General features: G+C 46.2%; 1 protein-coding gene across 2 annotated transcripts in view; it reads left to right on the forward strand.

The window, feature by feature from the left end:
* The window catches only part of LOC134347274 (receptor-type tyrosine-protein phosphatase alpha-like), a 192,945-nt gene that overhangs the window by 161,020 nt on the left and 17,567 nt on the right, over positions 1-14,358 (forward strand). For both annotated transcript variants that reach the window (XM_063049658.1, XM_063049659.1), the window contains exon 23: positions 11,762-11,887. In XM_063049658.1, the coding sequence (XP_062905728.1) occupies positions 11,762-11,887 (126 nt within the window). The remainder of the gene's footprint in view (positions 1-11,761; positions 11,888-14,358) is intronic.

Here is a 14,358-nt window from a genome sequence, read left to right on the forward strand (position 1 = left end):
GAGCCTTACGTCTGTGGTGGGAAAGCTGTTGGAAAAGATTCTTAGAGATAAGATCTATGGGCATTCAGAGAATCATGGTCTGATCAGGGACAGTCAGCATAGCTTTGTGAAGGGCAGATCATGTTTGACAAGCCTGATAGAGTTCTATGAGGAGGTGACCAGGCACATAGATGAGGGTAGTCCAGTGAATGTGATCTATATGGATTTTAGTGAGGCATTTGACAAGGTTCCACACAGTAGGCTTATTCAGAAAGTCAGAAGGCATGGGATCCAGGGAAGTTTGGCCAGGTGGATTCAGAATTGGCTTGCCTGCAGAAAGCAGACAGTCATGGTGGAGGGAGTACATTCGGATTGGAGGGTTGTGACTAGTGGTGTCCCACAAGGATTGGTTCTGGGACCTCTACTTTTTGTGATTTTTATTAACGACGATGTGGGGGTAGAAGGCTGGGTTGGCAAGTTTGCAGAAGACACAAAGGTTGGTGGTGTTGTACATAGTGTAGAGGATTGTCAAAGATTGCAGAGAGACATTGATAGGATGCAGAAGTGGGCTGAGAAGTGGCAGATGGAGTTCAACCCGGAGAAGTGTGAGGTGGTACACTTTGGAAGGACAAACTCCAAGGCAGAGTACAAAGTAAATGGCAGGATACTTGGTAGTGTGGAGGAGCAGAGGGATCTGGGGGTACATGTCTACAGATCCCTGAAAGTTGCCTCACAGTTAGTTAGGGTAGTTAAGAAATCTTATGGAGTGTTAGCTTTCATAAGTCGAGGGATAGAGTTTAAGAGTCACGGGGTAATGATGCAGCTCTATAAAACTCTGGTTAGGCCACACTTGGAGTATTGTGTCCAGTTCTGGTCGCCTCACTATAGGAAGGATGTGGAAGCATTGGAAAAGGTACAAAGGAGATTTACCAGGATGCTGCCCAGTTTAGAGAGTATGCATTATGATCAGAGATTAATGGAGCTAGGGCTTTACTCTTTGGAGAGAAGGAGGATGAGCGGAGACATGATAGAGGTGTACAAGATAATAAGAGGAATAGATAGAGTGGGATAGCCAGTGAATGTTCCCCAGAGCACCACTGCTCAATACAAGAGGACATGGCTTTAAGGTAAGGGGTGGGAAGTTCAAGGAGGATATTAGAGGAAGGTTTTTTACTCAGAGAGTGGTCGGTGCGTGGAATGCACTGCCTGAGTCCATGGTGGAGGCAGATACTCTAGTGAAGATTAAGAGACTACCAGACAGGTATATGGAGGAATTTAAGGTGAGGGGTTATATGGGAGGCAGGGTTTAAGGGTCGGCACAACATTGTGGGCCGAAGGGCCTGTACTGTGCTGTACTATTCTATGTTCTAACATTCTTGTAAATCCCCTCAGCACTCTCTCTATAGTATCCACACCCTTCCTGCAGTGAGGTGACCAGAACTGAACACAGTACTCCAAGTGGGGTCTGACCAAGGTCTTCTATAGCTGTAACATTGCCTCACGGCTCTTGAACTCAATCCCACGGTTGATGAATGCCAAGACACCATACGCCTTCGTAACAACACTTGTCAACCTGCACAGCAGCTTTGAGTGTCCTATCGACATGGACCCTAAGATCTCTCAGATCCTCCACACTGCCAAGAGTCTTACCATTATTATATTTTCTCTTCAAATTTGACCTACCAAATGAACCACTTCACACTTATCTGGGTTGAAGTCCATCTGCCACTTCTCAGCCCAGTTCTGCATCCTATTGATGTTCTGTTGTAAACTCTGACAGCCCTCCACACTATCCACTACATCCCCAACTTTTGTGTCATCAGCAAACTTACTAACCCACCCTTCTACTTCCTCATCCTGGTCATTTATAAAAAGAGGAGGGGTCCCAGAACAAATCCTTGCAGAACACCTCTGGTCACCGACCTTCATGCAGAATACGAACCATGTGGGCAAGCCAGTTCTGGATCCACAAAGCAATGTCTCCTTGGATCCCATGCCTCCTTACTTTCTCAATAAGCCTTGCATGGGGTACCTTATCAAATGCCTTGCTGAAATCCATATACACTACATCTACTGCTCTACCTTCATCAATGTGTTTAGTCACATCCTCAAAAAATTCAATCAGGCTCATAAGGCATGACCTGCCTTTGACAAAGCCAAGCTGACTATCCCTAATCATATGTTCATAACTCCTGCCTCTCAGGATGTTCTCCAACAACTTGTCCACCTAAGAAGTAAGACTCACAGGTCTATAATTTCCTGGCTATCTCTACTCCCTTTCTTGAATAAGGGAACAATATCCGCAACCCTCCAATCCTCCAGAACCTCCCCCGTCCTCATTGATGATGCAAAGATCATCGCCAGAGGCTCAGCAATCTCCTCCCTCACCTCCCACAGTAGTCTGGGGTACGTCTCATCCAGTTCCGATGACTTATCTAACTTAATGCTTTTCAAAGTCTCCAGCACATCCTCTTTCTTAATTTCTATATGCTCAAGCGTTTCAGTCCACTGTAAGTCATCCCTATAATTGCTAAGGTCGTTTTCACTGGTGAACACTGAAGCAAAGTATTTATTAAGTACCTCTGCTACCTCCTCCACCTCCAGGGGTACATTTCCACTATCGCATCTGATTGGTCCTATTCTCACACAGTTTATCCTCTTGCTCTTCACATACTTGTAAAATGCCTTGTAGTTTTCCTTAATCCTGCTCACCAAGGCCATCTTGTGGCCCCTTCTAGCCCTCCTAATTTCATTCTTAAGCTCCTTCCTGACAACGTTGTTATGTTCTAGAGCCCTAATTGTAGCTAGTTTCTTGAACCTTTCATAAGCTTTTCTTTTCTTCTTAACTGGATTATCTACATCCTTATACACCGTGGTTCTTTTATCCTACCATCCTTTCCCTGTTCAATGGAATATGCCTATGCAGAATGCCATGCATTTCCCTGAAAACATCTGTTCCCAATTTATGTTCCCTAAGGAGCTCTAAGGAGATGCCAGTCAATATTAGGAAAATTAAGATCATCCTTCACAACAACCCTATTATTTTTGCAGCATTCCAGAATCTACCTCCCTATCTGCTCCTCGATGTCTCTGTTACTATTGGGGATCTATAACAAAACACCCAACAAAGTTATTGCCCCTTTCCTGTTTCTAACTTCCACCCACAGAGACTCAGTGGACAATCCCTCCATGACTTCCTCCTATTTTGCAGCCGTGATACTATCCCTGATTAGCAATGCCACGCCCCCACCTCTTTTGCCTCCCTCTCTGTCTTTTTTGAAACATCTAAAGCCCGGCACATTTAGCCGTCATTCCTGACCGAGTTGTTCAAGTCTCTGTAATGGCCACAATGTCAAAGTTCCACTTATTGAACTACGCTCTAGGTTCATCTGCCTTGTTTATGATGCTCCTTGCATTTAAACAGACACATCTCAAACCATCTGGCTGAGTGCATCTTTGCTCTAACATCTTCCTATCCTTCCTCACAAACACCCTACAAACCGTCTCTACTTGTGCACCAACCACCCCATCCTCTGCCTCTTTACTTCAGTTCCCACCACCCTGCAAATCTAGTTTAAACCCTCCCCAAAAGCAAACCTCCCTCCCAGGATATTGGTTCCAGTTCGGGTGCAACCCACCCCACTTGTACAGGTCACCCCTTCCCTAGCAAAGGTTCCTGTGATCCAAGAACTTGATACGTGGAGCTCAGGAAAATAGAGGCTATGAGCTCGGGAAATTCTAGGCAGTTTCTAGAGTAGGTTACATGGTCAGCACAACATTGTGGGCTGAAGGGCCTGTAATGTGCTGTAGATTTCTATGTTTAACCCTGCCTCCTGCACCATCTCCTCAGCCAGTCATTCGTCTGCGCTATCTTTCTGTTCTGACCTTCTCCAGCTCGTGGCACTGGGAGTAATCCGGAGATTACCGCCTTGGAGATCCTGCTCTTCAGCCCCCTTCCTAACTCCCTAAGCTCACTGCACAGGACCTCTACCCCTCTCCTGCCTACGTCATTGGTACCAACATGTACCACGACCTCCGGCTGCTCACCCTCCCCTTCAGAATATTCTGCACTCGCTCAGAGACATCCTGGACCCTAGCACCCAGGAGGCAACACACTATCCTTGTTTCTTGCTGCTGCAGAATCTCCTATCTGTGCCCCTAACTATCGAGTCCCCTAAGTCTATTGCTCCATCTGACTTCACCCGACCCTTCTGAGGCTCAGAACTGACTACAGGTGCTATTGGTCTGGCTGCTGCTGCCTTGCCCAGATAAGTCAGCCCCTCAGCAGATTCCAAAGGGGTAAACCTGCTGCTGAGGGGAAAGGCCACAGGGGGACCCTGCACTGACTTCTTTCTCCTTTTACCTCTGTAGTGTTCACCCACCTACTCCCTAAATTCTGCATTCTGGGTGTAACCACCTGCTCAAAAGTTGTGTCAAAAGCTCTGCCTCCCTGATGATCCTAAGTTCATCCAACTGCAGCTCCAGCTCCTTAATGCCATCTTTCAGGAGCTGGAGTTGGCTGCACTTCCCACAGACGTAGTCATCAGGTTCCATCAGTTCCCACATCGGACAGGAGGAGCGTTCACGGTCGTATCTGCCTCCCGTCTGCACTGTACCACGGGAAACCATGACCAAATCAGCAATCACAAAAGGAAAAACCTACCCTTCTTCCCTGTTTCTTTGGCCTCAGCCTCTCCTCATTGAAGCCTCGAGTCAAAGCCTCTAAGTTCCCACCCTGACGATGGCTGCTCTGCTAGACTCCCTCTCTCTTTTTATGGTGTAAAAAAACAAGAAAGACTCCCACACATGGAGAAATAACTCACTGTGTTTGGTGGCGCTCCATTTGCCTTCCACTACCGCCGATGCTGAACATAATTTCTCTGTAAGTTAGTCCAAGGCCCTTCTACCGGTCTGGTATGTCGGAGGGCTCCTTCTTTACATTTCTTTCTTTTCAAATCTTTTTATTGTTATATTATACAAAAGAAATAACACGAGTACATTGAAGTAACAACACTTACAATGTCTCAAAAAAGACATTATCTTAAAGATTGAAAACAAAATTTGTGATAACAAAAAAAACCTACTAAGCAGAAAAAGTGAGAAAAAAATGAACCCATTAGGTGTTCAACCCTGGAGCCATGTGTCATACAAAAAGCTTCTAAAAATAAACATCAAACCTCAGCAAGAAAAGAAAATATACCAAAAAATTTACAATTAGATCGTGGAAAAAATCTATCGATTAGCTCAAATGATAATAACGAGCAAATGAGCCCCATCTTTTCTCAAAATCAAATAAGGATTCAAAGGTTTGACTTCTAATTTTCTCTGAACTAAGACATAGCATCACTTGAGAGAACCATTGTGACAAAGTGGGAGCTGATGTATCCTTCCACTTCAACAAAATGGCCCTCCTCGCTATCAATGTAACAAATGCAATAACATAGAAACATAGAAACATAGAAAATAGGTGCAGGAGTAGGCCATTCGGCCCTTTGAGCCTGCACCGCCATTTATTATGATCATGGCTGATCATTCAACTCAGAACCCTGCACCAGCCACAGAAATACCATGAATATTTTGAGGAATTATTCCAAAAAGCACAGTTAATTTATTAGGTTGTGGATTAATTTTAAGTGCTTTAGAAATTGTTGAAAAAACCAAAGCAAATCACGAAAATTCATAGGAAAGGTTGTACCTTGGCTCAGGAATATGAAGAAATTAAGAAGATTTTTCAAGATTTTTATGCTGAACTTTGTAGATCTCAATGTTCGTTAGATTCCTCTGAAATGAATGCTTTTTTACGAAAGATTGCTTTTCCTAAAATCTCGGCTGAAGATTAAAAAAAACTCTCGATGCTCAAATCACTGAAGCCGAAATTCATAAAGCTATTTTTTCAATGCAATCTGGTAAGTCCCCGGGACTTGATGGCTATCCTGTAGAATTTTATAAAAAATTTGTAAAGTTGCTTTCTCTGTATATGTTGGAAATGTTTAAGGATTCTTTTGTGAAAGGTGACTTACCCTCTACTTTTTATGTGGCTTCTATTTCTTTAATTCTTAAAAGAGATAAAGATCCCACTGACTGTGCTTCATATAGACCGATTTCATTACTGAATGTTGACACTAAGATTCTGTCAAAGATAATGGCCAATCGGTTGGAGAATATTTTGGGTAAAATTATTTTTAAAGATCTAACAGGCTTTATAGAGGGTCGCTATTCTTTTTCAAATGTTTGGAGACTATTTAACATTATATATTTGTCCTCTTTTAAAACTCCTTTACATTTCTATCAGGATTATATTGTGCACAAATCAAGCAATTCTTGACAATGTGCCCCACGTCTCCTTCAGTCTACACCTTCAGTCAGCACACCACCTTTATCTTTTCCAGGGTGCTTTTGGCTCCCTGCTGTCCCCATAGATCATGGTACCAGTGGATCATCTGATTTCTTCCTCCCCCTGGAACCACAAACTTCCCTTCGTACAGTTCTACTCCACCCTCAACATGTACACCCTTGTGTTCTTTGTACATTTCTGACCCTGCTTCTTCTATTAATTTTTAAAATTCTTTATCTTTCTTGTGGTTAAATCCATAACCATAATCTGTTTTCCTTCTGCCTCCCAATCTCCCCATAATGTGGCTGGCATTCCTGCCCGTTTAAGGCACCTTGCTTTGCTAACTCATCAGCCTTCTTGGGATAGTTTAGACTGAGCTTTCACCTTTATGACTCTGTATTCCTTTCCCTTTGCTTCTTCAGATATATTCTGCAACAGAGCAGCAGATGGGAGGGGCTTTCTGTCAACTGAAACTAACCCTCTTGCTTCCCACAGAGGCAAATGTTCTGTGAAGTACATACTATCAGAATGCATGGCTGATCCAGGTGGAAAACATTCTGGGTGGCTAATCACACACCACAGCTGCCTGTGCACTCATGGTTTTGTGTAACTTTAAGGCTATATTTTACCTTCATCTTCTACATATATATTGCACCTGCTTCTCTCATCCACCTGTACTGATGAGGGGCCGTCTACAAAAACGTTAAAATAGGGTTTTCCTTTGTGTTTTCCCCGTGTTTGTGTCTTTGTTCTTGAGTATTGCTTTCTAATCTTCCACCTCCCCTTATTACCCATTGTATCGGAGGGATAGGAATGTAGGCAGAGGGGGTGGTGTGGCTTGACTGGTAAAGAATGGCATCGAATCAGTAGAAAGATGTGACATAGGATCGAAATGTTGAATCCTTGTGGATTGAGTTAAGAAACTGCAAGGGTAAAAGGACGCTGATGGCAGTTATATACAGGCCTCCCAACAGTAGCTGGGAGGTGGACTACAGGTTACAACAGGAAATAGAAAAGGCGAGTCAAAAGGGCAATGTTATGGTAGTCATGGGAGATTTTAACATGCAGGTTGATTGGGAAAATCAGGTTGGTAATGGATCTCAAGAGAGTGAGTTTGTTGAATGCCAAAGCGATGGCTTTTTAGAGCAGTTTGACATTGAGCCTACTAGGGGATCAGTTATACTGGATTGGGTGTTATGTAATGAATAGGTGGTAATTAGGGAGCTTAAGGTTTTTAAAAAACCCTGAGGAGGCAGTGATCACAATATGACCGAGTTCAATTTGAAATTTGATAGGGAGAAAGTAAAGTCTGATGTAGCAGTATTTCATTGGAGTAAGGGAAATTACAGTGGCATGAGAGAGGAGTTGGCCAAAGTAATTGGAAGGAGCTGCTGGCAGGATGTCAGCAGAGCAGCAATGGTGTGTGTTCCTGGGAAAAATGAGGAAGGTGCAGGACATGTGTATTCCAAAAATGAAGAAATACTCAAATGGTAAAATAGTACAATCGTGGCTGACCAGGGAAGTCAAAGCTATTGTAAAAGCAAAAGAAAGGGCATACAACAAAGCAAAAATTCGTGGGAAGACAGGGGATTGGGAAGTTTTTAAACCCCTACAGAGAGCAACTAAAAAAACCACTAGAAGGGAAGAGATGATATATGAAAGCAAGCTAGCAAATAATATCAAAGTGGTTAGTGAAAGTTTTTTCAAGTATGTTAAAAATAGAAGAGAAATGAGTGGATATTGGACCGCTAGAAAATGAGGCAGGAGAAATAATAACGGGGGCCAAGGAGCTGGCTGATGAACTAAATGAGTATTTTGCATCAGTCTTCACTGTGGAAGATACTAGCAGTAGGCCTGATGTTGTAGAGTGTGAAGGAAGAGAAGTGGGTGCAGTTACTGTTACAGGAGAGAAGGTGCTCAAAAAGCTGAAAGAATTAGAGGTACATAAGTCACCCGGACCAGAGGAACTGCACCCTAGGGTTCTGAACGAGGTAGCAGTAGACATCGTGGTGGCATTAGAAATGATCTTTCAAAAATTATTGGCATCTGGCATGGTGGCAGAGGACTGGAAAATTGCAAGTGTTACACCACTCTTTAATAAAGAAGGAAGGTAGTAGAAAAGAAATTATAGACCGGTTAGCCTGACCTCAGTGGTTGGGAAGATGTTAGGGTCAAAGTGATGGAATACTTGGTGACACAGGACAAAACAGTACAAAGTCAGCATGGTTTCCTTCAGGGAAAATCCTGCCTGATGAACCTGTTGGAATTTTTTGAGGAGATTACAAGTAGATTACAAAGAGGATGCAGTGGATGTTGTATCTTTGGACTTTCAGAAGGCCTTTGACAAGGTGCCACATGTGAGGCTGCTTACCAGGTTAAGACCCATTGTATTACAGGAAAGTTACTAACATGGTTAGAGCATTGGCTGACAGGTAGGAGGCAGCAACTAGGAATAAAAGGATCCTTGTCTGGTTGGCTGCCAGTGACTAGGGGTGTTCCACAAGGGTCAGTGTTGGGACCACTTCTTTATATGCTGTATATAAATGATTTGATGGATTTGTTGACAAATTTGCAATTGACCCTAACATCTTCCCAACCACTGGGGTCAGGCTAACTGGTCTATAATTTCCTTTCTGCTGCCTTCCTTCTTTTTTAAAGAGTGGAGTAACATTTGCAATTTTCCAGTCCTCTGGCACCATGCCACACTCCAATGATTTTTGAAAATGAATAAAGAACCAGCAGCCAACAACAGAGACAGAACAAACAAAACTCCAAGCTTGCACTGTTCTTCCTTTAGAACCTTCCACAAGTCACTGCAAAAAGTAAAATAAACAGTTAATTATCTCCAGGAACATCTTGCAAACATTTCTCAAAGAACCAAGTCAGAGAGAAAAATAAAAAGTTGCGTGGGGACCCCCAACACATTAACATATTGATGCAACCTCTTAAAGGCACAGTCTCTTAAAACATCTCAGCCCTCAACTGAGTTGAGTGTGGGCACACTTGAAATATGCAAACTATTTACACTTTAAGCCATTTCACAAAACCTTTTGTTCCTAAGGCTTAAACCATTGCCAAAATATTCAGTTACAATCTGACAAAACTGAGGAAATGTGTTAAAACAAAGAAATATTGGAAGTTATTGATCATGCACAAGTAAACGACATTCAACAAATTTAAAGCATGAAATCCCCATCTTAACCGAAATTCCAGCATATTCTGACCCTTCTGTAAGTGCAGTCTCTGATTTTTGTTAGGATTTAAATGACATCAGCTGTCTGCTGTACAGTTCTGGGCATAATGACCCACGTGAAACAGCAGGTTTGAGTGCTGTACTGTCCCAGCAGCGGCTTCCTTGATTGAGCAAAGGTGCACTCCAGTACAGTGTTACATCCCTTCGACAATCTCTCTGCTGGCGTCTGTCCTGACCTGCATTTTCCCACATGATATCCCGTGTACTTTTTAGAAGGGAAAACACTTAAGCTGCCTCTGGAATATTCCTAAAGTTAAAATCTAGCTCCCACACTTCCTCTTCTCGTGCTCTAATCATTTTCCTAAGTACCTCAGTATGTGTAAAGTCACTGGGATCAAACAGTTCCAACATTTTTTAAGATTTGTGGGTGCTATGAGACACTAATGTTCTTAACCATCTATTTGTGGCTTCTAGCTCTAAACGATCACAACCTAATGTTGATCCATACACCCCTTGAAACACCATCCACAGACGGGATGCAAATATTGAGAAAACAAGTAGGCTGTGGAAGGACAGGCAGATTAGGAAAATGATCAAGAGAGTGGCAAATGAAATACAATGTACTTTGATAGTAGAAATAAATGTGCAGACTATTGTGTAAATGGGGAGAAAATCCAATAATCTGAGATGCAGTGAGAGTCCTTGTGCAGAACAACCTAAAGGTTAACTTTCAGGTTGAATCACTGGTGAGGAAGGCAAATGCCATGTTAACATTCATTTCAAGAGATCTAGAATACGAGAGCAGGGATGTGATGCTGAGGCTTTATAAGGCACGGGTGAGGCCTCACCCATAATCGTCAGTATTGCATTCTTTAAGTCATTTGCTCCCCCAGCGTGTTGCTGTGTTCCTAGCAAAGCAGAGTGTGTGTGTGGATGCAAACACATTATATTTGTTCTGCGTCACCTAGTCCATGTATTGCTTTCTGGTAACTAATTGCTTAGAACAGTTCCCGAGGATCACCCCCAGGCATATATGATCCCATATAGTTAGCAATATCCTTCAGCTGCTGTACCCAGAACAGTGTAGTGTATGTTATTCTCTGGTTTTGATTTCCTGCCCTGGCACCTCCCTCTTCGATAGATGCTGTCAGTAGCACAGGCTCTTTTTGATTGAACGTCAGCGAACGGTCCTCGTTCAAAAGCTCCTCATCATCACCATATTGGGTCGCCTTATTTGCTAAGTCATGTCAGTCCACATCCTCATATTCATCATCCTCATCTCTTTCAGATCCAAAAGCACATATTATTCCTCTCTGTAGCTTTTGATGAAAGCTGGACAGTAGATCTGGTTTACATGTGGTTCAGTAAAGTCTTTGACAAGGGCCCATGGGTTCCAGGGCAAGCTGGCAAAATGGATGCAAAGTTGGGTTGTCAATAGGAGACAGAGGGTTGTTTCTGAGATTAGCTCTCTGTGACCAGTGGTGTCTCACAGGATCAGTGCTGGGAACTCTACTGTTCGACGTGTGTGTAGGAGGCACGATGAGCAAATCTGACAGGATGGAGGGTGGTACTGACGAGATGGTGCTACGGGCTGAGAAAGAACAGGTGGAGTGTCATCCAGATACCTGGGAGCTGATGCACTTTCAGAACACTAATGAGGCCAGCACATACATCGTGAATGGTAGGGTCTAAAGGAACAGAGAACAAGTCCAAAGATCTTTGCAGCACGGGTAGTTACTGTGGTTAAGCAGGCATCTGAAGTTCAATGTCAAGTTTATTACCATGCAGCTGTATCCATGTGTACCACCAAATGGAACAAAGTTCCTCTGGACAATATGATTATCAGCCTTCATTAGTCAAGATGTTGAATACAAGGGCAGGGAGGATGTGCTCCAATTTTATAAAACCACAGTCAGACCTCAGCTGGAGAATTGTGTGCATTTCTGGCCACCAGCCCATAGGAACGATGTGACAGCACTGGAGAGGGTGACAAGGGGGTTCACCAGCATGTCACCGAGGATGAAGTTACCTGGAGAGGCTGGATCTGTTCACCCAGGAGAGGAGTGGTCAGGATAAGTATATAGCTATGTGTGTATGGACAGGGAAGACTGCAGGATCATTGCCCCTGATCAGAGGTACATTGAATCATTGGCACAGAGAGTGGTTGCAATCTCCTACAGGTCCACCCTCCCGCATCACTCCTCCCACTTTCCATGATCCCACAGTGACCGTCCCTGTGCATCTCTCCTTTTCAGTCCTACGTGCTGTTCTGGCCTGAGGAAGGGACTGCAAACTATGGCCCATTCCAGGTGGAGATGCAGTCAGTCACCGTCTGCACAGATGTAACCGAGAGACTCCTCATCCTCCGCAAGCTCGGCCAGGTTAGTGCAGCACAGGAGGAAGGGAGACGTTGGGTCAGCGGGGGAGGAGAGAGGGTGCACGAGGTGGGGCGTGGTGGACAGGAGCTGTGTACAGAGGAGCTCCCTGGTGTGAACAACAATTTTCATCGTGTGGAAGAGAGTTTGGCGAGGGGATGGAGGGGGAGTATGGATATGCCGGTGGACTGAGGTGGGTGGCAGAGAGGTGTGTGGGTTGGATTTGGATTAGGGTGGGTGGGAGTGAGGTGTGTGTGTTGGATTTGGAATAGGGTGGGTGGGAGTGAGTTGTGTGTGTTGGACTGGCGATTGGGATGGGTGGGAGTGAGGTGTGTGTGTTGGACTGGGGATTAGGGTGGGTGGGAGTGAGGTGTGTGTGTTGGATTTGGGATTAGGGTGGGTGGGAGTGAGGTGTGTGGGTTGGATTGGGATTAGGGTGGGTGGGAATGAGGTATGTGGCTTGGATTTGGATTAGGGTGGGTGGGAGTGAGGTGTGTGTGTTGGATTTGGGATTAGGGTGGGTGGGAGTGAGGTGTGTGTGTTGGATTTGGGATTAGGGTGGGTGGGAGTGAGGTGTGTGGGTTGGATTTGGATTAGGGTGGGTGGGAGTGAGGTGTGTGTGTTGGATTGAGATCGGGGTTGGACGGAATGAGGTGAGTTTGTTTGACTGAGATTGAGGTAGGTGGGAGTGAGGTGTGTGTGGTGGGTTGGGTTTGGCGTCAGTGAGGTGTGTGGCTTGATTGGATTTGGGTTGGGGTGTGTTGGAGAGAGATGTGGGTTAGATTGGGATTGGGGCAGGTGTGAGTGAGGTTTGTGTGTTGTATTGGTGTGGCTGGGGGCAAGTGAGGTGTTTGTTATACTGTGTTGGGTGAGAGTGAGGTATGTGTGTGTTATATTGTGATTCGGGTGGGAGTGAGGTATCTGTGTTGGATTGAGATCGGGGTGGGTCGGAATGAGGTGTGTGTGTTGGATTGAGATTGAGGTGGGTGGGAGTGAGGTGTGTGTGTGGTGGATTGGGGTGGGGGCCAGTGAGTTGTGTGGGTTAGATTAAGAATAGGGTGGGTGGGAGTAAATTGTGTGGGTTGGATTGGGGATTAGAGTGGGTGGGACTGAGTTGCGTGGGTTGGACTGGGTTTTGGTTGGGTGGGTGGGAGTGAGTTGTGTGGGTTGGATTGGGATTAGGGTGAGTGGGAGTGAGTTGCGTGGGTTGGATTGGGGATTAGAGTGGGTGGGACTGAGTTGTATGGGTTGCATTGGGTTTTGGATGGGTGGGAGTGAGTTGTGTGGGTTGGATTGGGATTAGGGTGGGTGGGACTGAGTTGTGTGGGTTGGATTGGGATTAGGGTGGGTGGGACTGAGCTGTGTGGGTTGGATTGGGTTTTGGTTGGGTGGGTGGGAGTGAGTTGTGTGGCTTGGATTGGATTTTGAGTGGGTGGGAGTGAGTTGTGTGGGTTGGATTGGGATTAGGGTGGGTGGGAGTGAGTTGTGTGGGTTGGATTGGGGATTAGAGTGGGTGGGACTGAGTTGCGTGGGTTGAATTGGGTTTTGGTTGGGTGGGTGGGAGTGGGTTGTGTGGGTTGGATTGGGTTTTGGTTGGGTGGGTGGGAGTGAGTTGTGTGGACTGGATTGGGGACGGAGATTGTGTTAGGGTGTGGGTCATATAGGATGCCTCTGGTGTTTGGTTCCGGACGTTGCCCGCCAGAGATACATATCTGCAGCCTTGCCCAGGATTGGCCTGTACTCCCCTGACCACCCCACTCCCCTGACCTCCCCTCTCCCCTCTCCCCTGACCACCCCTCTACCCTCTCCCCTCTCCCCTCAACCCTGACCACCCCTCTCCCCTCTCCCCTCTCCCCTGACCACCTCTCTCCCCTCTCCCCTCTCCCCGCTCCCCTCTCCCCTCTCCCCTCACCCTCTCCCCTCACCCCCTCCCCTCACCCTCTCCCCTCTCCCCTCTCCCCTGACCACCCCTCTCCCTTCTCCCCCTCCCCTCACCCCTCTCCCCCTCCCCTCACCCCTCTCCCCTGACCACCCCTCTCCCCTCCCTCCACTCTCCCCTCACCCCTCACCCCTCTCCCCTCACCCCTCTTCCCTCTCCCCTCTCCCCTGACCACCCCTCTCCCCTCTCCCCCCCTCCCCTCTCCCCCCCTCTCCCCTCACCCCTGACCACCCCTCTCCCCTCTCCCCTCACCCCTCTCCCCTCTCCCCTCTCCCCTCTCCCTTCACCCCTCTCCCCTCCCCTTCCCCCTCTCCCCTCTCTCCTTACCCCTCACCCCTCCCCCTCTCCCCTCACCCCTCACCCCTCTCCCCTCACCTCTCTCCCCTCACCCCTCACCCCTCTCCTCTCCCCTCTCCCCTCTCCTCTCCCCTCACCCCTCTCCCCTCCCCCTCACCCCTCACCCTTCACCTCTCCCCTCATCCCTCACCCCTCTCCCCTCTCCCCCTCCTCCCTCCCCTCTCCTCTCCCCCTCCCCTCT

This window comes from Mobula hypostoma, chromosome 5 (assembly GCF_963921235.1).
Source record: "Mobula hypostoma chromosome 5, sMobHyp1.1, whole genome shotgun sequence".
Classification (NCBI taxonomy): Eukaryota; Metazoa; Chordata; class Chondrichthyes; order Myliobatiformes; family Myliobatidae; genus Mobula; species Mobula hypostoma.